Source organism: Lemur catta, chromosome 1, assembly GCF_020740605.2.
Source record: "Lemur catta isolate mLemCat1 chromosome 1, mLemCat1.pri, whole genome shotgun sequence".
Classification (NCBI taxonomy): Eukaryota; Metazoa; Chordata; class Mammalia; order Primates; family Lemuridae; genus Lemur; species Lemur catta.
This window is the reverse complement of record NC_059128.1, coordinates 139,456,399-139,481,176: the sequence shown is the minus strand read 5'-3', so window position 1 is coordinate 139,481,176 and position 24,778 is coordinate 139,456,399. Positions and strand designations below refer to the sequence as shown.

The 24,778-nt window shown below is 41.1% G+C and overlaps 1 protein-coding gene across 6 annotated transcripts in view; it reads right to left on the bottom strand.

The window, feature by feature from the left end:
* The window catches only part of NRP1 (neuropilin 1), a 133,014-nt gene that overhangs the window by 68,107 nt on the left and 40,129 nt on the right, over positions 1-24,778 (bottom strand). For all 6 annotated transcript variants that reach the window (XM_045535860.1, XM_045535881.1, XM_045535850.1 and 3 more), the window contains exons 3-4: positions 11,702-11,883; positions 5,908-6,135 (exon numbers count right to left, since the gene is read on the bottom strand). In XM_045535860.1, the coding sequence (XP_045391816.1) occupies positions 5,908-6,135; positions 11,702-11,883 (410 nt within the window). The remainder of the gene's footprint in view (positions 1-5,907; positions 6,136-11,701; positions 11,884-24,778) is intronic.

The following is a 24,778-nucleotide window of genomic DNA, read 5'->3' as shown; positions in this document are numbered from 1 at the left end:
CTGGAAAGGGAGAAAGAGAAACGTCAAAATGTCTTTTCTTCTACAGCAGAGGCAAGGATTACCATTTGTAAACACGGGTCCCAGCAGAACCCAGAAGTGCTTTCTAACCCAAAGCAAGTCTTCCCCGGTTAATTGGCTTGCCGTGAACATATTGGATTGGGTTTGCGGAGAAGATTTCAAAGTGGGCTCAGAAGGGCAGTTACAGGCATAAGCACGTTCCCCAGCGAGCAGAACTGTTTTCAGGAACAGAGTCTAAATGTTTGCTTCCACTGCAGAGAATGAGATTTGGGCTGGCTAAGTGGCACCTTGGCATTCATCTCCAGGGCTGAACGGCACACACAACCCAGCACAGAAAGACTCCAGCTAGGCTGTGCTCACTGAGTCTCCTGTCCTCACTTCTCCTGCCCTAGAGGGAGATGCTGATGTCCTGGAACCAGAGCAATACCTCGAGTCTGGTCCAGGACCAGGCACTCTCTATTTCCTTCCCCATTCCGTCTTTTAGCACTGCTTTCTTGTTATGATACACATCACAGACTTGAACAAAAGACAATGGATCATGTCCCACTCAAGGCTTTATCTGAAGACTAATTAATAATTGTGACAATTAAAAAAGTTAGAGACTATCAAAGCCAATCATTGATACAAAATAGCAAGTTATAATCTAAATGAAACAGAAATACATCTCTCTGACTTCTGGTCCGTTTTTCTTGTCTCCCAAACCTGAGAGATGAGTGCCCTGCACGCGTGCCCAGCAGCTGAGAGATGGCTCAGAGCAGCCATGTGGCTGTGCACACGAGGACACACAGTGTACCCAAGGCAATACGTGATTGGGAACACCAGCTGAGGTATGTTAAAGTCAAACTGCTAATTTGGCTTAAACTGGCCACACCACTGTTGAAGCACTCTAGACAAACCTTGGCAATGAGCAATTGCAAGTTGCCTTGTGAATAGTGCAGAAGCCCCCCGGACTTGCAGAATCTTTCCATGTCCCTGTCCAGATCAGCAGAAAGCCAAAACAAAAAAACAAAACAAAAAAATTCCTTTTTTCTCTAGTTTTTTTTTTTTCATTGCACATATGGTAAAAATATACCAGATGGTTTGGGCTTAGAAGGACAATCTGGTGTGGACTGTTTTCCCCTCCAAGAAATCCATGGTTCTGTGCATTTCAACTAAGAATTATTGCTTTGTTTAAGGAAGCGCAGTAGGTGGACCTTTCCCTGGAGGGAGGGGCCTTCAACAGGGATTGTGTGCAAGAGGACACAGAATGCCGCTGATGAGAGCTGGGAGAACCTCCACGTGTGACTGCAAAACTGAACTGCACAAGAGCTGATCTCCCTGGAGCCCCAAAGGGCCAGCCCAGTCCCTAGTAGGCAGCAAGTCTGAGCACCCTGCTTTAGAGTGTGTAGATCCTTGGCTCTTGGCCAATCCTCCAAAAAATAAACAAACAAACAAATGAACAAACAAAAAAACCTGGACCAAAACAATCTCCCCCCCCTCAAAAAAAAAAAAACCAACCAACCAACCAACCAAACCCAGATCAAAACAAACTAAACTAAACTAAACCAAACCTAAGTGGTTCACATATTTGAACAGTATGCAAAATCGGTTCCTTTGAATACTTGATAACTTCTCAACATGTTCAAAGTAACTGATTTGACTAAATCCGAAGAGTTTTCTCTCCACGACCACCCCTTACTCTTCAGGACCAAACATGCTGCGTACATAGACTGTTTTCTCAGGAAGAACACCAGGGGGTGCCCCTGTGAGAGCAACTGATGCGGATTACTATGCACTGTCATGGACAATAGCTCTGCAATATGCGAAGCAAATTTTGTTACATTGGGCTTCCCAGTTGGCAGAAGAAAACACGTGAGAAGATGAAACTCTTGCTGTTTTTGGTTTTTCTTCAGCTTTAATTCTGGCCCCAGAGTCTCCTACAAGTGCTAGATGTGGCCCTCCTGGAAATTTTTTTCTTCTCTGTGGAGCTCAAAGTTGCCCATAACATACGCATGAAAATATCTTGCCAGGGCCATACACGTAGGTCTTTCCTTTTCTCAAAAAGAATCTCCTTTCTGGTCTGCAATTTTAAATGGGAGGCTTAGAGTCCATTCATACTGCCTCACTTCCCCCCCCTCCCATTTGAATTCCATTAGTGTGGCTTCATAATCTTTTTCTTTAGTTTGTAGGCAAACTTTTACATCCCTCATCCTGGGGGTCACTCTCTGATCACCACAGCCACTGACCTGCCCCAGAATATAAGCTCACAAGGAGAGCTGTGATCACCCGGTGGAAGGTCTGGCGGCATAGCTTGCCCCTCCACCATCGTGCAATTCCTTTGGGGAGGGTGGAAGGGGAGACGCTTTGAAAGAGCAAACAGAAGAGAACTTGTCTGATGCAGACTCATAATTTAGAGAGTCTCCATGACTCACTGGTTTATAATGTTTAAGACACGCTGGGTAAAGCTGCCTTCTGTCCTTTTCGAACATTGCCCCCGGACAGCAGCATGCAACTCTCTTTAGGAGCCCTCAAGATAGGAGAGTGAAAGGCTTTTTCGACTATAATACAAAGAAGTATTGAATTTTCCTGAACAACAGTGAGTCCTCAGCCTAGCAAGCTAATGCAATATTGATCCGAGTGAGAGTGGATGAAGTGCTCTTACCCTGTCTCGTGTGTGTGCTCATTTGTGTATTTATATGAACACAGCTATTGGATTTCCTATTTCTTGTGATTGTGGACCCAAAGGCCAAGGAGATAAGTGGAAACTTCACCCAAACAGAAGTATGATTCGAAAGTTGAACTATTGAGGACTTTAAGCAAGCAACATATACCAAGCTATCACTTGGGGAAGAACAGAACTATCATGATCATATCCGATCAGGTGTGAAGGTGATGGAGTATTTGTGCTGTTTAGAAGATACACTTGCAACAGGGAATGGTGATACCATATTCTTTGTATTTTCCCATTAACCTCTCCAATAATTACCACCCTATCCCAGAATCAGACGATTTGGCTTTCTGCCACCTTTTTATGCGAAAAAATAAAATCAAGATCTACTATACAGAGATACTATTTAAATGAGATATTTTGAATAATAAACAAAAAAGGGACTCATTTCAAAGGTGAAAACTAGGCCATTTATGCTTTTATTAAATTAAAAAAACTTTTTTGGTGCAGAAATATCTGGAGTACCAAAAATAAACTTTACAACTTGTCCCCAAGAAAAAAAATTGGCCTATTTTTACTTTTCCCTGTGGTTTTAGGAGGTTACTTTAAATGTAAAAATAAACAAAAAACAAACACAACTCAATCTGGTTTTTAGGAAACTTATTCCTGAAATGGTTGATCATTTTTGGAGGGTAGGTAACAACTATGGTTTCAGCCCTTTCTGCCGGCTGGGGCAGAGCCCTGACTTCCTCCGCACCAGCGTAGTGTGGTGGAGCCACCGTTCAGCACAAGCACTTATGACACCAGCCAGGGGGCAGCTGTCCTTGGCTCTTGGTCTCAAAGGGTATGTAAGTCTCCCCCACTTCCTTCAGGCTGCTGCTTGTGAATCCCCAAGAGCTTCAAAAAGAGTGATAGTTGGAGATGGGTATTCACAATGCGCGTGCTTTGAATTCTGAGTTTTGAAGTAAACGGCTTTGCTTCAAAGTCGATTTGAATCAATGGGTAGCTTTCAATTACTTAGTCATTTAATTCAATGTTTATGATAAAATGCAACATAAAATCGCTTGATGGTTAAAAGCCTTCAGCGCCTTCTGGTTGTTGTTTTTGGAAAAGATATCAAAGACTAAAAGCAATTTTGTTGGCAGAGGCACTGTATGTGTTGAACTACGATGACAAAAATGTTTCTAGTGCCATTGACAAAACACCCAGGAGGACGCAGCCTCTCATTTTGCCTAAAAAAGAGAGCTGTTATGTTGGCGTAGGCTGGACGAGGCCAGGTAAACATTAACAGATACACAAACGCACTCTTCCTATTCCAAAGCCAGTTTTCTCTGAGACTGAGTCAGATGCACCATAGTCGAAAACATGGGTGAATTGCAAGGCTGGTAACTCCTACTGTTAATTGTTCCTCGCTTCAACTCAATGATTTTCTAGAGCCAGAAAATTACTGTGTTGAAAAACCTTTGACACTAATAACAATGTGCCTCTTTCTGAAAGTATTCTAAATAAGTTGGCTGATTGGACCTCCTCTTCAGATGTCAATTTAAATGAAAGTTCTAGAAAGGAAGGCTGCAAATTTGGGTTGTGAACAAATAAACCCATTATTAAATGTTCCAACTATTGTTACAACATTATTATAATATTGTTTTCCTAATTATTGGATTGAATACTTGGAAATCAATCAGCATTCTGTTTGGGCAAATCTCATTACTTAATGAAGGAGTTTTGATAAGATCATCATAATCTGATTTATATGGTAAAAGAGCAAAGAAGATATTAAACTAATGTTAACTTGCCCATTTACTGCAATGACAATACAAAGTTTCTCTAAACTACGTTTTTCTCTAATGCTGTTTACTATTGAGGAACATAGCTAAATTGAATTACTTTGATAATTTTAATGTCATTTCAAAGACTAAGGCAATCTCCTTCACAGTATGGTTGTTCTTCGTTTACAATGTATTTAAATATTCTTTGCTCCAACTTGAGAATAGCTGATTCCATTTTATAGATGGTTATACATCTCTAACTGCATGGCCGCTATGAACTTCCAAGCCACCCTTTCCGATCTGTGTAGCGTATGCTCTCTAGAGAAATCTTAATATTAAACCAGACTAAACACAAGACAAGCAATGCAGCTGTGACAAATTATTTGATATTACCTCGCTCTGTTTAGAATTTGGGTGTGTATTTTTGCCATTCACCTTCTAATTCAGAAGGACTGAATGGAAAAGTCTCATTTAGATGTCCACACAGCTACGGCTACTTCCCCCATGGCCTCCAAATCTTGGCTCAAGTGTCACTAACCTGACCACCCTGTTTAAAATTTCAACCCACACCTTCCCTCCTCTAACTTCTCATTCCTTGACCCTCGCTTTACTTTTTCTTCCCTTCATTTTTTTATAGTACCTTTCACCTTCTAAAATTTCAGGCACATAATTCATTTATTTGTAATGTGCATTGTTTATTATCTGATTCCTTCTGGAAGAATATAAACTCTACAAGGGCAGCATCTTTGATTGTTTTGCTTAACTAGTGGCTAGGACAGTGCCTGGTACATGGCAGGTGCTCAAGAAATATTTTTTAGAGGTACGAATTAATTTAGATGATTGAAACGATAAATATAAATGATGTATTGAGGTGATTCAAATTGCCAAAGATGAAAATGCTGTAAAGCACATACCAGGAATCTATGTTAGGAATGCCCAAACATTCTCATTCCTTTTCCAAATTTTTAAATTTTTTGATAATGTAAAGGATGCGTATTTTATTCTTAAAATGTTACCAAGTACTTAGCCTCTCTGGTCCTTAGTCTCTGCATTTGTGCAGAGTGAGTGGTTTGATTTAATTGATTTCTTAAGATCCTATCCTCTGACAGTCTGTGATTTAATGACCAGTAGGCAGGTCTGTAAAATGAGCAAAATACTCCAGTGAAGAAAACTATGTGTTGGTCCCAATTCTATCACAAAAGCAGCTACAAGGCCTTGCATAATCTTTCATGGCCTCAGCTTCCTTATCTATAAAATGAAGGAATTGGACCAGATAATTACTGAGGTCCTTTTGAGCTCACATATTTCATCACTGCTCTACATAAAGAGAGCTGCCATTTTGCTTTGTTTTCCCTTGTCCTTTTGAGCTACTTTTTAAGAAAAAAACGATTCACGTGTCATGACACTTGTAAAAGGATCCTGGTGCCCTTCCCCAGGCCCTTCTGTTTTTGGGGTGTTTCCTGTCATTCTTACCTTCGGGGAATCCATCCCAGATTTCTAGCCGGTCATAGCGACAGAACATCCCTCCTGGAGGATTTGAGTCAGGCTCCAGGTCAAAGCTTTCAAATTCCAGGATAATCTCTGACATCTTTGGTGCAAAGATAATATAAGTGCATTCAAGGCTGTTGGGGTATTTTTCAGGGAACCCAGGGGACTTTATCACTCCACTGGACGCTGTATAGTTCTGGGAACATTCAGGACCTACGAGCAAAAGAGAAAAAGGAGCAATGTGAAAATCCCACTTAAACAACTTCACCAAAAAATAACCTGGGCCAAGACAGAATATCTTTCTAATAAAAGCCCGCCGTTAAAATCACTGTCCTAATCATGCATTAGTCAGCCTTTTCATATTAGCGAAATAGGTATGGAAAGTCAAGTTCAGATTTATTGTATTCACCTTAGTTTTCCATTTGTGTGGAGCAATTTAAAGACTTCTGCTGTTGCAGGGGGAAAAAAATGACAAATATAAAATCATGTGGGAACGGTGAATGAGTAAGCTGCAGAAATCTCGACAGAGCCCTAGAGAAATAATTATAGCCCCTTCAAGCTTAAATCTTTAAATCTTGAGGCTGACAGCCCTTTATTGGTGAAATAGAACATTTACAAAGGTGAGGGAGAGAATTCAGTGGAGGGAGTTTGGGTTTCAGATTCCTATACCAGTGACTCAGTAACTCTGCCAGATGTGACCTATGCCTCTTTGACAAACTAAATGTGAAAGGTAATTCGTACATGTACCCAGGGTGAGTGACTCATTCTGAGTGGTGTTGACACAGGTGTGCCGCTAAAGTGTGGCTGTTAGTGAGGGCACGATAAAATGGGATTATAGGCCATGATGCCGAAGTCACCCGATATCAATGCTGACACCCTAACCTTCCCCGCAGTATCGGATGCAGTATGCCACTCTCCAACTGCTCGTTAATAGATGTGTGCGTGTGATGTATGTATTTATAATGTGTAACTTTAATAACTGTTCAGTGTGATCAAGACTTTACAGATTATGGTGATTTGTCATTTAAATTGGTTAAGAGCATCCATGCGTGTAGTGCAGGTTGACTTTGTGCCTGTTGGAATGACCACAGTTTCAATCCACTTTATCCAGCACAGAATAGGGTGGTATTCACTACACAGCTGAGGAACTGCCTGTCTACACTGACATGAGCATACCAACTCTGCCCTTAGTAGCACCACCACTGCCATGATTTTTAAATAGCTACATGTAAGGCTCTCTGTGACTCAGAGAAGACTTGACCCTTTTGAATTTCAGGGTATGTTCAATTCAACAATTCCTTTCCTGCACCATTTTCTCACGGTGACGTGCAGGCAGAAGGAGCAGGCCCCCTGTAATGGCATGCAAGGGTTCAACTCTGAATAAGGTGGTTTGTTGAGATTGTTTGTAACTAAATATTCTCCCAAAGTACCAAGGAACTAGAGGCAACTGATTAGGCATCAATACAGATTAAATTTAACTAGCAGGTCTCTATCTTTAGCAACTCGGGTCAGTAAGCTGCATCTCCAGCTCAGTATATCTGGCAGCCCATCGAGAAAACAAATCAATCGTTTTCTCCCTGTGCACACATCAGATATCCATGGCACTGCAGACGCAGAAGAATATTCGTCAGATGGGCACAATAAACCTGGTCTGCAGGTTGTTTAAAATACCTCCCAGACCTTCTTGAACGTGGCTTGTGCCCTTCCCTATGAGGGCCTCAGATGCTTATCTATTTGATTCTGGCTAAAAGTTATGAACATGTGGCATTTTGCCAGGTCAATTCCAGGTAAAGAGATTATGACATGTGCTATATAGTTTATAATCTGTTTCTAAATTACTCTTTTGGCTTCTGAGATGACAGTGGCTATGCTGATTTGAGTCATTAATTCACAAGTGTGTGTCTGTGTGTGTGTGTGTGTGTGTGTGTGTGTGTGTACATATATATGTATACATAAAATATTATTTCCAAGAATTTTAGAATTTTATTTCCAAGATGTAGAGACAGTAATCCTAGATACATCCAACCCTCTCCCTAGGGAAGGACATTCTTTGATTATGTCCTCATAAAGCAAAGTAAACATCAACGTTTAACGTAGATGCTAATAATAAAAGGTAAAATTGTCCAGGTGAGATTAAAATTTAAGGGGAGGAAAAAAAAAAAAAACGACAGGCATTAAGAGCACACTTTCAAAACCCAATGAATTTCTGTGTTTTCACTGTGAGCTTGCCATGTCATGAAGCTACCCCAGGCTTTCTAATGTATTTTGACAAAACATGGGAAATTCCACAGGGTCATGGAAGAGAACTGGATTGAGTACCAGGACATCTGAGTCCTGGTCCTGCCTTTGCCACTAACCCGCCGTATATCCTCTGGTGGCCTCTCAACCCTTCTGGTTCTCAAATTCTGTGCAGAACTAACTAACAGGAGTTGGGCTTTAGGATTGGGAAAATCAAATCCCTTCTAACTTAAAGATTCTGTCATTTTGCATTTTCTCCATCATGCATCAAATTTTGTTTTAATATTTTCCTTATTCGCTGTTGCTCAAGTTTTCCACAATCGAAAAGCATGTCCTCCGAAAAGGACGATGGCAGAAATGGGTTAAGGGCTTCCATGGTGAGTACAAATAATGACCAGGAGTGAGCAGCAGCAGCCCTGGGCACCCAGGAGTGAGTGGTGCTCACACAGCCGTGGGAGCACATGAACCCCACGCTTCGCATGTCACTATTAATAGTGAGATCAGGGGTACCTTTTGTAGCTATAAGAATATCACATGTAGTTGCTAATGACAATAAGAATGGATAATAGTCAAGATACTCTCTTTGGAATTATTATTAAATACGCAAACTCTTAATCCCATAACATATCAAGTGACCAATCCTACTTGAAATAAATGACACCCCTCCCCCTGCACCAGGACCCCCAGAAAACTGCGGGAATAATTATAGGGCTGGTGGCCCAAGATTTCAGCATCTGGGAAGAGTCAGGTATAAGGGAGACGGGGCTTCCTGGGGAGAGAACGAGGGTGGTCCAGGATGGCTCCAGGAAGAACGGGAAGAAGTGGGGCCTGGCCTTGCTGACTCCAGACAGAGATGGCCCTGCAGCAACGCGGCCCCAGGGACTCAGAAATGGCCTAAGTCTCTCCTAGGGCTGTAATCTAATGCCCCCAAACCTCACAGTCAACAGGTGAAAGATTAATTTCCTGGTTGCATTAAACTGTGATTAGTATAATTCATGTGTTTTGAGGAAACTTGAAATTGCTGCACCCTGAAAGATTTGCTGTGTTTCCAAAAGAACAGAGGTTCACGAACTCTGTATTAAATGGCTTTGGAGGAAAAAATATTCATGACCTATATGTATATATATAAAGTGTAGTATGTACAGTGAGGGCAAAAAAAAAAGATGCATTCTTTGCATTTTTTAGGTGGTACCAATCTAGTGGGGCCATGAAACCTGCACACACGAAGACATTTGAAAATATTGAGGAGAAACATATTGGTAAGTGGGATGTGTGTGCGTATACACGGGATGTTTATACACACATACAAACATTCCACACACTGCATATAGTATGTATACATGCACACACACACACACACACAAAACAACTTAGATATGTGTATGGGGGGGAAAGCAGATTAATTAGGAAGAGCTTCCCGAGAAGAACAGGTTTCCGAGGATGTGAGGCATCTACTGGAAGAGATGAGGTGCTGTGAATTTTGAAGTCACCAGCGCTACCCATAGTCACTGTAACAGCTATTGTGCACTGAACACATCTTCAGTGGCAGGCACTGGCTGCATCTTTTTCCGGGCTTTCATTTCACAACTGATTTTCACAACAAGCCTGTGGCAGGTCCGCTCCTCCATGTTTTCAGATAAGGAAACCAAAGCCCTGAGCACTGACACAGACAGGCAGTGGCAGAATTAAAGTTCACGGGCAGGTCCAGCGGACCCCATCCAATGCCCATCCCAAAGCAGGAAGCCGGGCTGTGGGCCTGTGAGCGCTGAAGCAGGACAGGCACAGGGGCAGTGGATGCCCAGCCTGGAACGGGACCATGCAGGGATGGAGACCCACTGTAGGCGCTTCGAGGAACGGCAGCTTCGTGCCTGTTCGGGAAGCTGCGTCAGGCAGGGTAAAGTCGCACGGGGAGGACCACAACTTGGGCCTCTTCGGCTAATGGCAGTGGACGTGGAAAGGCAGCGGAGACTCTTTGAGAGCTTTGGATGAAAATTCAAAAGCACCGGACTAGACGCCGTATTGGGTGTAGGGGGTCAAGAAGGGAAAGAACAAAAGGTGGCTTCATGTCTCAAGGACCAGCAGAGCAGGATGGGGAAGTTGAGGCACATCTGAGGCCAAAAGGAATGTAGGGAGCTGAGTTCATTTGTAAGGAAGATCAAGGATCTCCGATGACACTTAGTGATGGATCTCTCTCTTTTCCCTTTCAACCGTCTTCAGATCTTTGAGAAACACTGAAAACCAAAGGCTATTCTTTGGCCCCTTTTTGACACCTTTCGTCTTTGATAGTGCCACATGCCAGTAAGCAAACACAGGTAGGGGTGTGAGTGTGTGTGTGCGCCTATGTGTACATGTACATACATGTAGAATATGATTTACACAAGTCAAACAGCTTTCAACACAAAATATGTGCATATATAATCATCTGCTTATACTGATGTCATGTGTATACTATTATTTATACTAAAGGTGTTCTAAGTATGTATGTGCTTAAACTTCCAAAGAAAGTTCTCTCCATCTATCCCTATTTATCTGGGGGCAGAGCCAGATAGCTTTAAAATTTAAAGAAGTTGCACCAATGTTTCCAGAAATTCCTAATGACTCTCTTTTTCATTATCCTCAGTTGTCCTTGACCCAGAAGACCTTAGCCTTTTGAAATTGGTTGTGGCTAGATATTTTCCTATTAAAACAAGTTCTTTCTCTTGGGCCTGTGTTCCCGGATTGGTCTCCCACACATTAAAACCAACTTAAAAATGTAAACAACAGGAAGGTTGGATTTTACACATAAAAAGGAAATCTACAGGCTGTTGCTAAAAACAGTGACATCCAGATAAAGTCACAGTGCTTATTTATTGACTGATGTGTGTGTTTAATCCCTCCAGAGCCTATGAATTGTTAGGGTCTATCACATCCCACTTGTACCACTATGACAGAAGATTAGTAAATGCTTATATTAGAGGGGGTAACTGATATTTTATTCCTAAGGAGAATGCCACTGAAAGCATTACTTTTTCGTTTCTTCTAAGATGTTCTTTACCCAATCATCCTGTTAATAGAAAACCTCTTCTTCTCCTAATAGCTACAGAAACCATTGGGCTGGTGGACTACTTTGTTTTTCCTGACAACTACCAGATCTGAATTTTGCAGTAAAATAAAGGGGATGTCCATGGCTTTAAGGTAAGAGGGACTAATGCATTTGTAACAAAAGAAACCAAACCTCAAGAGTAGATCAAACTTATTTTTAAAGAAGAAAAATAAGAGTAAATGCCTTTAAAAGAGTTTTGTAGATTATATTCCTTCTAAACACTGGTCAACACATGGGAATGATGCAATTGTGACTCTGGAAATGCTTTTCTGTTTTTCAATTTTAAACATATTTCCTCCATACAAGGGATAATTTTCCTTTATTTCAAGTATTTCCTAACATTTTTCTAATGCAAATATGTAATTTTTAAAGGAAAGGATAAAAGCATTACCCTGGTCTTTCTTTCCACTTTGTCTTTCAGGAAGTCAAACAATGTTTGATGAACATTTAGTTACTCACCTCTCTTGAAAATTTCATAGCGTATGGAAAATCCTGCACCGTGCGTTTCGTAGTCAGAGACAAATCTGATAAAAAGAAATGGCCCTGAAGACACCACAGGAGAAGGCGCGATCTTGCCACAGAACTTTCCCCACAAGCGTCCGTTTTCATTTCTTCCATCGATGACCTCCACGTAGTCATACCTAGCACACACACATGGAAGAAAACATTAGCGAGAAATGTCCTTGTCATTTCCATAATTTAGAATCCAGCATTATCCAGCATAGCCTGTCAGGAAAAAAAAAAGTTGCTATCTGCATTCACCACTGCATCACACGGAGGAAAAAAACATCTAGCAAAATGAAATAATTAAAATGGACTACATCAAGTCTGTATACATCATCTGGCAACACAGAACTATTAAGAATAATGGTATCCATTATACTTGCAGACAATGTCAGTTAAAGTAACCAATTAACAAGAAAAAGAGAAATCTCATGAGCACAATCCTCTATTATTAAATTGTGTTCCTTTGTCTATGGTGGTGGGGTGTCAATACATAATGCTATGCATTCTTTTCAAACTGTGAAGTTCCTTTATGAATCAAAATGTCTCCTTGGCTGGAGCTCACCATGAACAATACTTTGATTTCTGTGAGCGACCCTCTAAACATATGGCCACAGAATAATAAACAGATTCTTTACGATTGAACTCAATTCTGCCAAACTCCAGACTTCTCAGAAAGAACTCTCTCGGTATCCACATCCGATGGTTAAAACACAGATTATCTTCCCCAAAACAACATTTAGATCATAGAGCATTAACGTCTCCAAAGAAAAAGTTTATTTAAAAATGGAAAGTAACTTTGTTTATACCTACCATCCTGAGTCTTTAAAGGAATATTGCTGTTTGAAAAAGAAATATGACACACTTGAAATTGCCAAAGCGATGGGATTAAAAAACATTTCAGGGCTAATAATGACACATTAGGGAGACAAATCATAAAGGAGGTGACAATAAAATATTACTCAAAAGATTACACTGAGATGACAGATATGCTTGGGCCTAATTTATCTTTAAAATGTAGAAAACCGTCTCTAATACACTAGTGTCCCCCAAGAAAATAGGAAAGTTTTTGTTTAATTGGTGTTGTATATTTTTTAATATCTTGCTCTTTGCTCTGTTTTAATTTACCAGGTCACCAAGGAGCCAGGGAATCTGATTTGCCTTCCATTTTTCATCTAGAAATGACATGAAAACATTACAATCTGTTCATTTCAAACCTCTATTTTTATTCCTGTATTTAACTTGGTTCAAAAGTCCTGGGATATATTAATTTCAGGAATGGCTAAAATATGACAGTCACATAAACTGTATCTGGCAATTTAAAAGAGATCAAAGTGGGGGAAATCTTCCCGATGACCAATGTCATCTTTAACAATCCCATCTCCCACTGCCCAGGACACATGACTTATGTTTACAGAAAGTCTCAGGAGATAACTGCAGAGATGATATCACGAGTTAAAACGGACAGCTTAAGGCTCTCTAAATTAAAAATGACATTACCTCATCAGTTAAAATTGTGTGCCAGCTTTGTGTATATCAAGAAGAAAATAAAGCTGACATTGATGGAGCTAAGCATTAACATATGTGAATTATTGTATGAACTGCATTTCCTCTGCCATGTCTGATGCTTCCAGTGGTAATCACTTGGCCTGCTAACATCGCTGTCCCTTTGCAAAATTATGGAAATACACAGAGGAATTGTTCATTTCTCAATCCTTTGGGAGATGCTTTGCATGCTAAAAGAAGACAAAGGAGGAGGAGGAGGAGGAGGAGAAAAAAGAGGGGGGAGGAGGAGGAGGAGGAGGAGGAGGAGGAGGAGGAGGAGGAGGAAGAAAGCATTATGTTCAAAATCCTAACTAGCTTTTACAGCCAACTGGAGGCAGCTGGAAAGAACGCCATCTCTGTATTCATGAAAGCCTCCCAAGTTGGCATTTAGGGAGTAATTCCTTTTATCTCCCCTGCTTCACTGACAGGGCAGGTCTGTGTGTTTTGCCCATGCTTTCTTACAATTTCACTGTGATTTGAACCGTTGACTGTGTTTGGCCTGGCGACTGTGTACCCAGCTCTGCAATATAGGCTTTTTTACTTGCATCTTGACATGGTCTGAATACTAAGTGGCCAAATTCTAGTGCACGTTGCTTTCCAGGCACAAATAAGAGAGGTGGGCAAGGCATTGGGAAGAACGAAGGGCATTTCTGCTGAGGACCTGGTTCTCCCAGGTGGTAGAGAACTCAGCTAAGAGCCTGCCCGTGAGCTGCAACAGGGAAAGCAGCTAGTATTTTAATTCACATATCCTCCGAGAGTAAATACTAGGCTCTTCTCTTGGCAAAAGTAAAAGCTATTTTTAAAAGAGTGTGTGTGTGTGTGTGTGTGTGTGTGTGTGTGTGTGTGTGTGTGTGTGTGTGTGTGTGTTGAGGGGAGGGGAGATTAGAATCCCTTCTCAGCCATAGATAAGTCATTGCATAGTTAAGTGCCAATTTTAGGAAAGTGAATTATTCAGGAATACTATAGTTACATTTGTAAACTGGAATGCTGCTATCGCACTTCCCTTCAAAGTACCATCCAACAGGGCCCCAAAGAGTATCACAAATAGAAGTCCTTGTAAATATTCAGGAGGGTGTATCGCGCACAAGTTGCAAAGTGGGGGTGGATTGCCAAAGAAGTTAAGGAAGCAGCTTGCTTCGCCCTCTGGAGTTGATACCAGCTCCACGCGATACGTTTTGCACTGGCAAGCGTGGTGCCAGGAATGCAGCTGGTGTGCCAGCGTCGCTCCCTAGAGTCTAAATGTGTCACCACTGCAACGCACCCAGCCTGCATTGGCCCGAGGCCCAGGATACTGAGTTTGCAAATTTCGATCCCCCAGCCGGCTGCACATTGCTCTGTTACTGCTGCCCGTGTGGCAAACACGGCATCGCTTGGAACGTCAAGATCCCCAGTTGTGACAGCAGAGCCCTGCAAAGGTGAAAATGAGGCACCTGTTTGACTCATTCATTCGCCACGCTCCAGCTGCTGGATGAGAACTGGGAGTTGCATCCCAGGAATCTAATTCGTAAAAGCTAGAGGAGGGGCGGAAAAGTTGACGACTCCGCACTGCATGTTCAGGTCCCTGCTCTGGAAAAAGAATGTTCCAGGTGACAAGGAGGCTGTGTTTGGGTCCAAAGGGCACCACCCTTCCATGCAGAGGTCTAGAAGCTGGGCCTCTTCCTCTGTTCACACTGCTAACATGGTCTCAGCTAAGAAGGTGCCTCCCCACTTATAATTATGGGAATGTAAACGTAATGTAGATTTTTAAAATATGCAGAAGACAGCCAACTTCTCTTTTTTTAGGCATCTTCCCATTTTTTCTTAAATCTTCTTTCCCATTCTGTTCTAACAATGGTAAAAGCGTGCACATTTACTGGAAAAGAACGTCAAGATCTCCACCTAACCCTTCTGTAATTAAAAAGTATTTCCCCCCAGTTTCAATTCCGAGGTGTAACATACCAGGTGGCTCTTTTCACGGTGTCCCTGGCTTTAGAATCCAAGCTCCTCATGCTAAAAGCCTTTTTGCTCACATACTCCCCAGCGCTCACCCTACCCAGGTAGATGTGCATGGTGAAAACATTTTGAATCCTAATAATAGTCACAAGTTAGGTTTCCCATAAGGGTGATAAAAGAATAAAGATTTCCTTCTACGAGTCCTTGAAAGGATTACCCAGAGATTTTTTTCTTCTTTCGCAAAGTTTGAATTATGGTTTTAGGAAAATGGCCAAGCAGGAGGGAAGAGTGATGGGAAAATGAGAAATGTATTCAGTCACTAAAGAGCGGTTTCCAAGGCTTTATACATATGCGGTGCTGAATAGACAAATAGCACACTTTCCTTAAGTCGGGTTTTCTCTTGCGAGTACAAATGACCCCTGACTCTCCACGGTGGAGCCCGTTAATGGAAAGAAAGCTAATCTTCTACAGGGTGTTGTCGGATACGCTGAGCTACTGTACCAGCCCCCTAAGGCTTCTGGACATTCTCACATTATTAGGAAGGGGGGGTTTAGGTGGTGGTGTTTTTTTAATCTCCTTCCAAGAGGATCTACCCCCACGGGCAGACGTACATTAATAATGGAGAAATATGATACCCGACATCATAAACCAGAGTGGGAAATGATGTTGGCTATCATAATTTTCACCTGCAGAAATGTGTTTCAGTGGCTCTTTGGTTTATTTTGCACAAAGCATTAATGGCTACCCCAACCGAACAACCTGTAAACGACTGCCACACTGCCGTCCAAGCATCCCTCAGAAGAGAAGAGGTTTTCTGCATCTGTGGATTAGCATTAGTCTGCACCTCGGTTTCTGAGGGATTTTGCATGAGATCCACCCCCTAACAGTTCAGGCTTGCTTGCAATGTTCTAATCAAAATATATGAAAAGTCTCATAATGGTCATAGCCTCTTATTTAGTAAAAGTCTATTTTAATAATCTATTCTAACAAAATAATCTGGAATAATGTCAAATACTTATATACATTCATATCATGGAATATTAGTCAGCCATTAAAAAGCATGTTCGACCGAAGTTTTTTATAACAAGGAAAATGCTTAGGATATAATAAGTGAAAAATCAGAATATAAAAGCCTGTATTCTCAATTCTTATTTATATGCAGCATAAAAACTGGAAGGAAATAGGCCAAGCTGTTAAATGGTTATCTCTGGATAGAGAGATTATGTTTCTTAGTCATTTCTGTATTTTTCAAAATTCTTACAACTGACAAGTGTTCCTTTATAATCAGATAAAAGTTACTTTGAAAAAGACTACCTACCTATATACAAAGTAGCAAATCAATATCTGTTTGGCTCATTAACAATTTTATATTTCTTCGTCAGAAAACACTATCTTGGAAGTAAATCAAAGACTGTTTTTTTTTTTTTTAAACCACTGGATCAATGAGACACTGTGATTTTTTTCTTGCTACCAGACAGTTAAAATGAATCGGATTTGACCTCCTACTTTCTGAAAGGCTGGCGACAGTCCTCAACATTGTGCAGTCACTGCCATGCTACAAAGTGCTCTTATGGGTATCATCCAATGTTCTCATTACAAGGATCCCAGGAAGGCAATTGGCAGGTGGTATTGTCCCAGAAGGAGCCCAGAGCTGGAGAAGCATCATGCAAAATATGCAGGAAGTAATTTGTATCCTCTTAATATTGCCGATTCTTGGGTAAACTTGATACCAAACTATGCTCTTCTTACTTCCTTTCATACATTTTTTTTTGGGGGGGAAGTAGGTATTAGTCATTAACTGGTGTCTCATTTTTTTCAATTGGTTATGGTTGCCAGAAAATTGCCACATTAACTAATGTCTCATTGATTTTTCTTAACTGTGTTCTCAGAGCTACATAAACAGATACCTCGGTGTGGACAAAGGTATGTGTGCATGTGTGTGTGACAGAGACTGACACAGAGAGCTCTTGGTCCCAAGCAAGTCACACAGACTGGGCTTCCTGCAGGAGCTGTCCTGGTCGTGCCGCTCGCGGGGAGGCGGGGGGGGGGGGGGCGGGGGGGAGGATGTTCAGGGACTACATGACTGGAACCCAAGCCTGGTCTGGGTGACAGAGATGAAGTATGGCTAGCTCTGGAGGGTGCCAAATGGCAACTGTAATTCCGTTTTTCTCCTAGCGCCAGCACCCTGGGCCTGAACACAGGTAGCCCCAGGGAAGGTGGGGCCCGGCCAGGTGGGCCCATCTGCTCCCCTGTGACTAAGAGGGAAGGGCAGCCCCTGTGACCATCCGCAGTGCTGCAAGGCCTCAGATCCAGAGCAGGTTCCTACCTGAGCCCAAGGGCACTCCCCAGGAATCCCTAGACCTTTCTCCAAGAAATCTCTACAAAGGCTGGGGCTATGACCTGCAATGGATCATGGCTGGTCAAGGCCAACTTGAAAGGAGAGAAACTGAGGCAACAAATGTCTAGCAGGTAATAGACCATTAGTTTCCTATTGTAGAGGAACAAAGTATCAGAAACTTAGTGCCTCAAAACAACACACAGTTCTAAAGATCAGAAGTGCAGCACAGCCTGGCTGGATCCTCTGCTCAGGGTAGCAATCGCAGGGCAGAAATTGAGGTGTTGCGCCTGGAGTCTGGATCCTCGTGGAAGCTCACACCACGGGCAGAATTCAGGTTCTGGGCTGCAGAGCTGCAGATCTGTCTCCTGGCTGGCTGCCAGCTGGGGGCGCTCTCAGACCCCAGGCGCCACCTGCATTCCGTGCTGCATGGCTCCACCTTCAGAGAGTCTCCCTCACGTGGAATTCTTCTCAGGCTTCAACACGCCTCTGCAAAACCTCAGTCCCTTTTAAGGGTTCATCGGATGAAGTCATGCTCACCCGGGATAATGTCCCTTTCTTGAGGTTCACTGATCTGGCACCTTCATTAAATCTGATCTCCATACAGGAGCACCTAGCTGAGTGTTTGATTGAATAACGGGGAGAAGGTGTGTGCACACCAGGGGCTGCGGATCTCGGGGACCCTCTTGGAATTCTGCTCATCACACAGACCATGCTCTCGTAGAGCATGTGGTTATTGAAAACTGCAGTAGGAACCGAAGGCAGGAACGGTCATCATCCATGGACGTTGTGACAGAGCCGAGAGCAGCATGTCCAGGGTAAGGTCACACGCAGGATTAGGAACCCAGCAATGCAAGAGGCCGTTTCAATGCTCTCATGCCACACTGGCTGGGGGTTTGGGAGCCCTGAGCCTGCAGGCTTTGCTCATGGTGGGAAGGAAAACAGGATTATGGATTGAGGCAGGCTCTCCTGATTGAAGCAAAACCAGAAATTCCAAGATTGTCCAACACACATGTCTAGTGACCGAAAAGTGATCATAGCTAATTCAGAAATAAAAATATGAAAGAACTCAAGACGTGTGGGGTAAAAACAATGGTCAACAATATATAATTTTCATGGAAAATATTTGGAATCGAAATTTCTTATTTCTGAGGAATTTCACTTCATAATTAAGATTTATCGGCAAGGATGATTAAAAAACAACCTTTCACATGAGAAAATATTTCTCTGATTTGGCTCAGATTACAAAACCCTAAGATGCATTTTGAGTGGAAAGAAAGGAATGGCCTCCCTTAAAACAACCCTGCCCAAGAAGTGATGGAGTCTTCTAGTGTCAGACTTGCAAAGTTCAGTATTTATAGAAAATTCACATGCCTTTAATTACAATAAATTAAATTCCCAAGTAAAACTGTGCCATCTGGAAGATATTAACATCGTTTACAACTTGTTCACCTCCCTATTCCAGAGAATATTTTTACCTCTTGCCAACTTTCCACTGTTCTCCAGGAAAAAGAAAATATATAAGAATTACTTTTAATGGATTGTCTCAAGATGGGTTTATACAGCAAATTAAGCTATCAAGAAGCGACAGAGGAGGCATTTTGGACACATTTACTTTCTTCTTATTGGCTTTATTTATTTTGAGACAGGGTCTCACTCTGTTGCCCAGGCTGGAGTGCAGTAGCGTCATCGTAGCTCACTGCAGCCTCAAACTCCTGGGCTCAAGCAATCCTGCCACCTCAGCCTCCTGAGTAGTTGGGACTACAGGCACGCGCCATCCCACCCACCCAGCCCCTAACCCCGGGCTAATTTTTCTATTTTTTTGTAGAGACTGGTTCTCACTCTGCTGCCCAGGCTGGTCTCAAATTCCTGGCCTCAAGCGATCCTCCCACCTCGGCCTCCCAAAGTGCTGGGATTATCCAGCCTTTATTGACTTTAAATCCTTGTATCTTTAAGTTTTTTTTTTCTTCTGTAAAGAATATTCTCTTTGCTCCTCTCCTCTCAGCCTTCCAAAGTGAAACATTTCTTTTTTTAAGTTAACTGAATCTTTTTTTTTTTTTTTTTTTTACCATGGTTTAGAAGAGAGAGTTTTGAGGCCATTAAGAACTGGGTTCAAAGGAGTCTCCTCCATCACCAGGGGCCACCATCTTTGACACACACAAAGTGCATCCATCCTCACACTGTGCCACTGACTAGGCGAGGGCCCTGGGCAGGTCACTCAACTAACTTTTGTGAGTCTCAATGGCTCATTTGTAAAAATGGACAAAATAATGATTAATTTGCAGAATTATAGAAGATTAAATGAAATAATATATGCAATGACCTTTGTAGGAGCTTGACCATTTCCTTCCAAGTGAGGCTGGGATATGGAGAGAAGGAAAGAGACACATACATAGAAAACTACACAGAGCAGAGCTTTCTTTTCCAAAATGTATACTACCTAGTTCAAAACAGGCTATAGTTTAGGTAGTCCAGGAAATTTAGCTATTATTATCTCCCAGGGGAAGCAATCAGTTAGAAGATGACTCTTAGAATATGACCATAACCTGATAGTCTGAAAAATACTATTTGGAGTGACGGTAGGTCTTGCTCTAGTACTAACGCCAAAAATCAGTCAAGTAAAGCCATGGTTAGTAATGGAGTTAAAGAAGGCAATTTATGTATACCATGGTATGTTGTTTTGTTTTTCTTTGTTTAGATCATGAAATCTGTCAAGTGTTTCCATTGATGTACCTGACTGATTCAATGGTCTGCAGTTGGATTAGTGCTATTAGTGTGCAGGGCTGAATTTGTTCAAAAAGCTCCCTTACTCTCGTGCAATTCCCAGTTCAGGAAAGGCAGTGACTCTGCCTTGCAGCATCACAAAATCATGATCCTCAAGTTTTCCTTTCCATTCTTTGGAAAAAAGAAATAAAGCAATAATTCTGTCTTAGACTACAGGACCTAATATGCTAATTTTAAGATTTAAAATAATCCTCCTGATTAATTAGTAATTATTCAGTGGGGATCTAGGTAGTTTGCTAATCAGAGCTGTAGGAACTAAAGTTGGCAAATACTTGTTTTTTTAAAGTTTTACATTTTTTCCTCTCCAGTAATTACCGTAGAATGTTTTTGGCATCAAAGAGTTAAGATTATTCATTGAGGAGTAAGGAAGTCCCCTGAAATGACCAGCTCATCTTTCCTGAAAAAATGGAAAGCAAAAAATGCTGAAGAAAAATAGTTCTACTGGAATAGATGAGATGTTTTTCCTTTTTAGTGACACCAGTAGTAAAAGAAAGGCTGAGCTGAATTTTAGGATGGGGAGTGGGCAGTGATCCAAGTCAAAATCATGCTATTCTGTCTGGTAGACCCTTCCCATTTAAAGGACAAACCACTAAGCTAACCACAACCAAGAAACAGGAATCTTTTCAATATGAGCCTAATGTATTTATGATGATAGAATGAAATATACATAAGAAAAATAGATCATGTCATAGAGAGACTTTCTTTTTCTTTAATCCCCAATGTTTACTGAAAGCCACATACTGCTGTAAATTGTCTTTAGAGTCTGATGCATTCACACTTACAGCATCTGTCCTTTTGCATTATTTGAAATTCTAGTAAGTCAGAAGGTGGGTGTATCAGCTGCAGACTACTGAGCTACTAGGAGTCTAACTATCCTGCCAAAGATTCTCTGGATGCCCCAAATCAATTCATAATGCAGTGGATCATTTATACAACGAGAACTTCATCAGTGGACATAAAATACTTCAAATGTCAACAAGGACTTTTTTTCTATATGACAACAGGCAAACCAGCTGAAAACAAAATATTCAGAGAATCATTGGTTATTGTCTAACCAGGAGTTTATGTTTTTTTCTTTTCATTGACCTGCCTTACAGACTAATTAATTGGTATACAGCAAGACTTTAACTCTGTCTGTATTAGGAACAAGATCATAGAGAAAAGAAAGGGATTTAATGACCTAGGTAACCTCATGATTTATACGGACCTTAAGGAGTAATTGTGTTTAGAAGGAAGGAAGGCAGTGGCCATAAACTTTGCCGGTAGTCTCAGAGCATGTCAGCTAAGTTTAACCAGATGCCCACATAAAGGGGCAGCTTGCCGAAAGCTATGGTTTGAACATGGATTTAACTCAACCATGAGAATATATAACTCCCATCCTACCACCTAAAATGCTCCTCAATCCCCAGGTATCTTTATGGCAAGCTTAATAGGGGAAAAAAAGAAAAAAGAATATGGCCAAGTTCACTAAAATAAAATGTACCATCAAGTGAGCATTTCCAAACTCTTCTCCTAAGCCCAGTATAAGCTAGAGAAAGGCATAAAAAGTTCCCCCTGATGATATTAAACACTCAGCTGTAAAAACAAAGCAGGTAGGCAAAGAGCATCTTTTACTTTACTTTCTTTGCTTTGACTAATTATTCTATAACGGAAGGTATTTTTCTTTTTTTTAACTAAAAACCAGAATATATAAAATGATTTACCTTTTCACTATATTGAAGCAGCTTAATTTCTTTGAATGCTTTTAATGGAGAGGGCTAGAGTTGGCTGCACTTTATGAATAAAAGTTTATTAGGAGAATTGATAGTGTAGATAAAGTCACAGGATAAGATAGGAACAGAGCCAGCTTTTCAGCATTTTAGCTCCTGAATTATTTGGGGGCAAGTTAAGTGCTTACTTACAAATTTACGGTTTCCATTGGGAATCCTTACCGTGGAAACTTATTAAAAATATTGCAGGCTCTTGAAATTGTTATATTACTTTTAAAAATACCCCATATTTCAGATATTTCATTAATTCTGATTGCTTTTTTTCTCTGGCTATGGCAAATTACCTAGATCATATTATTATTGTTTTCATCACTTTCTAATTTGTTGCCTTTACCCTTTTTTTCCAGTAGGAAGTAGAAATAGTATAGAACTAGATTTCCTAAAATGTGTTCCTCTTACTATTAGGCTTATGAAATGCTTCAAGGGAAAAACGTGGGTTGTTTTTTTTCCCCCCCAAATCATCTAGAAAATGCTTCATATAATGTTCTTTTTATGAATATTTGCAATTTATATCAGCATGTTAAGGGCTCTGAGAAGTCCTACAGTGATGAAACCTTGACTTAACTTGATTTAACCTAACATAGGCCAATCTCATTGATCACAAGACCCTTTTATTACATAATACCTATGGAATTAGTGCCGTCATAAAGTACTGTCTATGTGCTATTTTGAAAAGCCACTTACTTTGCACTAACACAGATCAGAGCAATAAAAAATTCAGGGAGGGAATCAACTTTGTAGATGATGACATAAATTTGAGAAGACAGAGATAAAAATTTGGCAACCTACTTCCTTCTCCCATTCCGCCTTAAATGTTAGGGATTTGATTTGAATCCGTGCTTTGAAAAACCATTTTAGCAACTGTTTCTGGCTAAACAAGTATGATGCTGATACCTAAAACTGTGCCTATACTTGGTAAAATGAACTCATCCGAGGCTGACGCATGCACTTAGCGTGGGTGAGTCTAGCTTGTCTCTCTGAGGGCAGGAATCAAGAACGCCTGGTTCTACTACTTAGAGTTAAGGTAACCACTGTGAACAGAACTCAGCAGTATTTTACAGTGGGAAGAGGTAATAGTCCAATATTGCATTTTATAAATGAGAAAACTGAAGCCTGGAATACTTAAGCGACTGGAACAATATTTCAAATCTAGTTAATAGAAGAACCAGAACTTTCCACTGTATTCTGATGAAAGACAAACCATTCCATCTGATCTTTTAGGAGATGATAAGGGCCTTTGCAATGATCAAAATCTACTTCTAATTTGAGATTCCTACCATGGGATTGATCAGCCTTGCTCAGAAACCTACAGGAAGGGGAAATGCCCCAAGTCCAGACAGAAAGCTCATTCCATCTTTGATGCCCTGGTGATGATTCCAAATCTTCCTTACTTTGCCTTGGATCTGTCCCCTCAGCAAATGTTTCTTTAGTATGTAACGTAGCTCCCACCCACTGATGCTAAGACCACATTTAATTCCTCTTTCCATGTTGACAGCCCTGCAGTTATCTGCCCCTAAAGTTTATTTCCCTTTGATAAGTCTCTAAGTTTTATGGTATTGTGAGAAGAGAAAAATTTAAAGAACTCATTTTTATTGGGCTAACATCTTAAAAAAAAAAAGGCAGATAAGCAAAGAAACCACTTCTCTAACTGCTCGAAGGTTTTGAGCTATCATTGTTTTAGCAAGACAGGGCTGGCAGGCACTTAGCAAAGTGGGTCAGTATTTCAAAGCTCTGTAACGTGTGTTGGGAACCTGGAGCAGTATCTGTGCCACAGAGGGAAGGATGGATGGCTAGACTCCTGTTCCGCTCTGCCTTCTAAACCCTTCCATATCTTCCTTCTCCTTCCGTTCCCGCACCCCCTAGCCTCTGCCCTTCTTGTTGATTTCAGATGAGCCAATCTAGAAGTAGGGTCTTGTCACAGCAATGAAGACACCCCCATTGCTTTTTGGAGCAAGGACCCAGGAGATGGACAGAGGTTTGGGGCAGAAGGTAGAGGGCTGATCTAAGTCTCCCGTAGATGGGCCCAGGAGCCAGGGACCAAAGAAATGCCTGGGTGACAATTTAACACAAGCATTTTCCACATCTATTTTAAGGGCTGGCTTTCTGATGCCACAGAAAGCATTTAACGTATTCTGCTGATTTTTCTTTTACAAACTAGGCATGCTAGCCAAGAACTCCAAATTCTGGACAGAGAAAATGCCTATTTTTTGTCACTACTTAATTTCTATGCTGAATTTTCTCTTTCTCCCTCCTTGTGCTACTACATAATTTTGTGCCAAATCCTATCGTCCATTTAACATTTTTGTGTGGGTGTAATATAGTAAGATTATTGCTGCACTGTAAAAATGTCATTGATTCCGAATACTTTTCTTAATGACTCAGATTGTAATAATCCTCCTTCCCAAACATAGGCAAAATACCCATTTGCACTAATTAAACACATGCATAACCGTCATAATTTTTTTAACCTTAAAATAGGCTTCTGTAAATTTAAAGTCAAATGGCCTTTATATCAATTACTTATTAAGAAAATCCTCCCTAATTATTTGCTGATGAATATACAGAAACACAAGTTAGCAGTTCAAATACTACTGAAGCAGAAATAATGGTGAATTTGGCAGTCACTAAAAATAATAACTTCAACTTGATGTTTTTCTACTTTTTCTT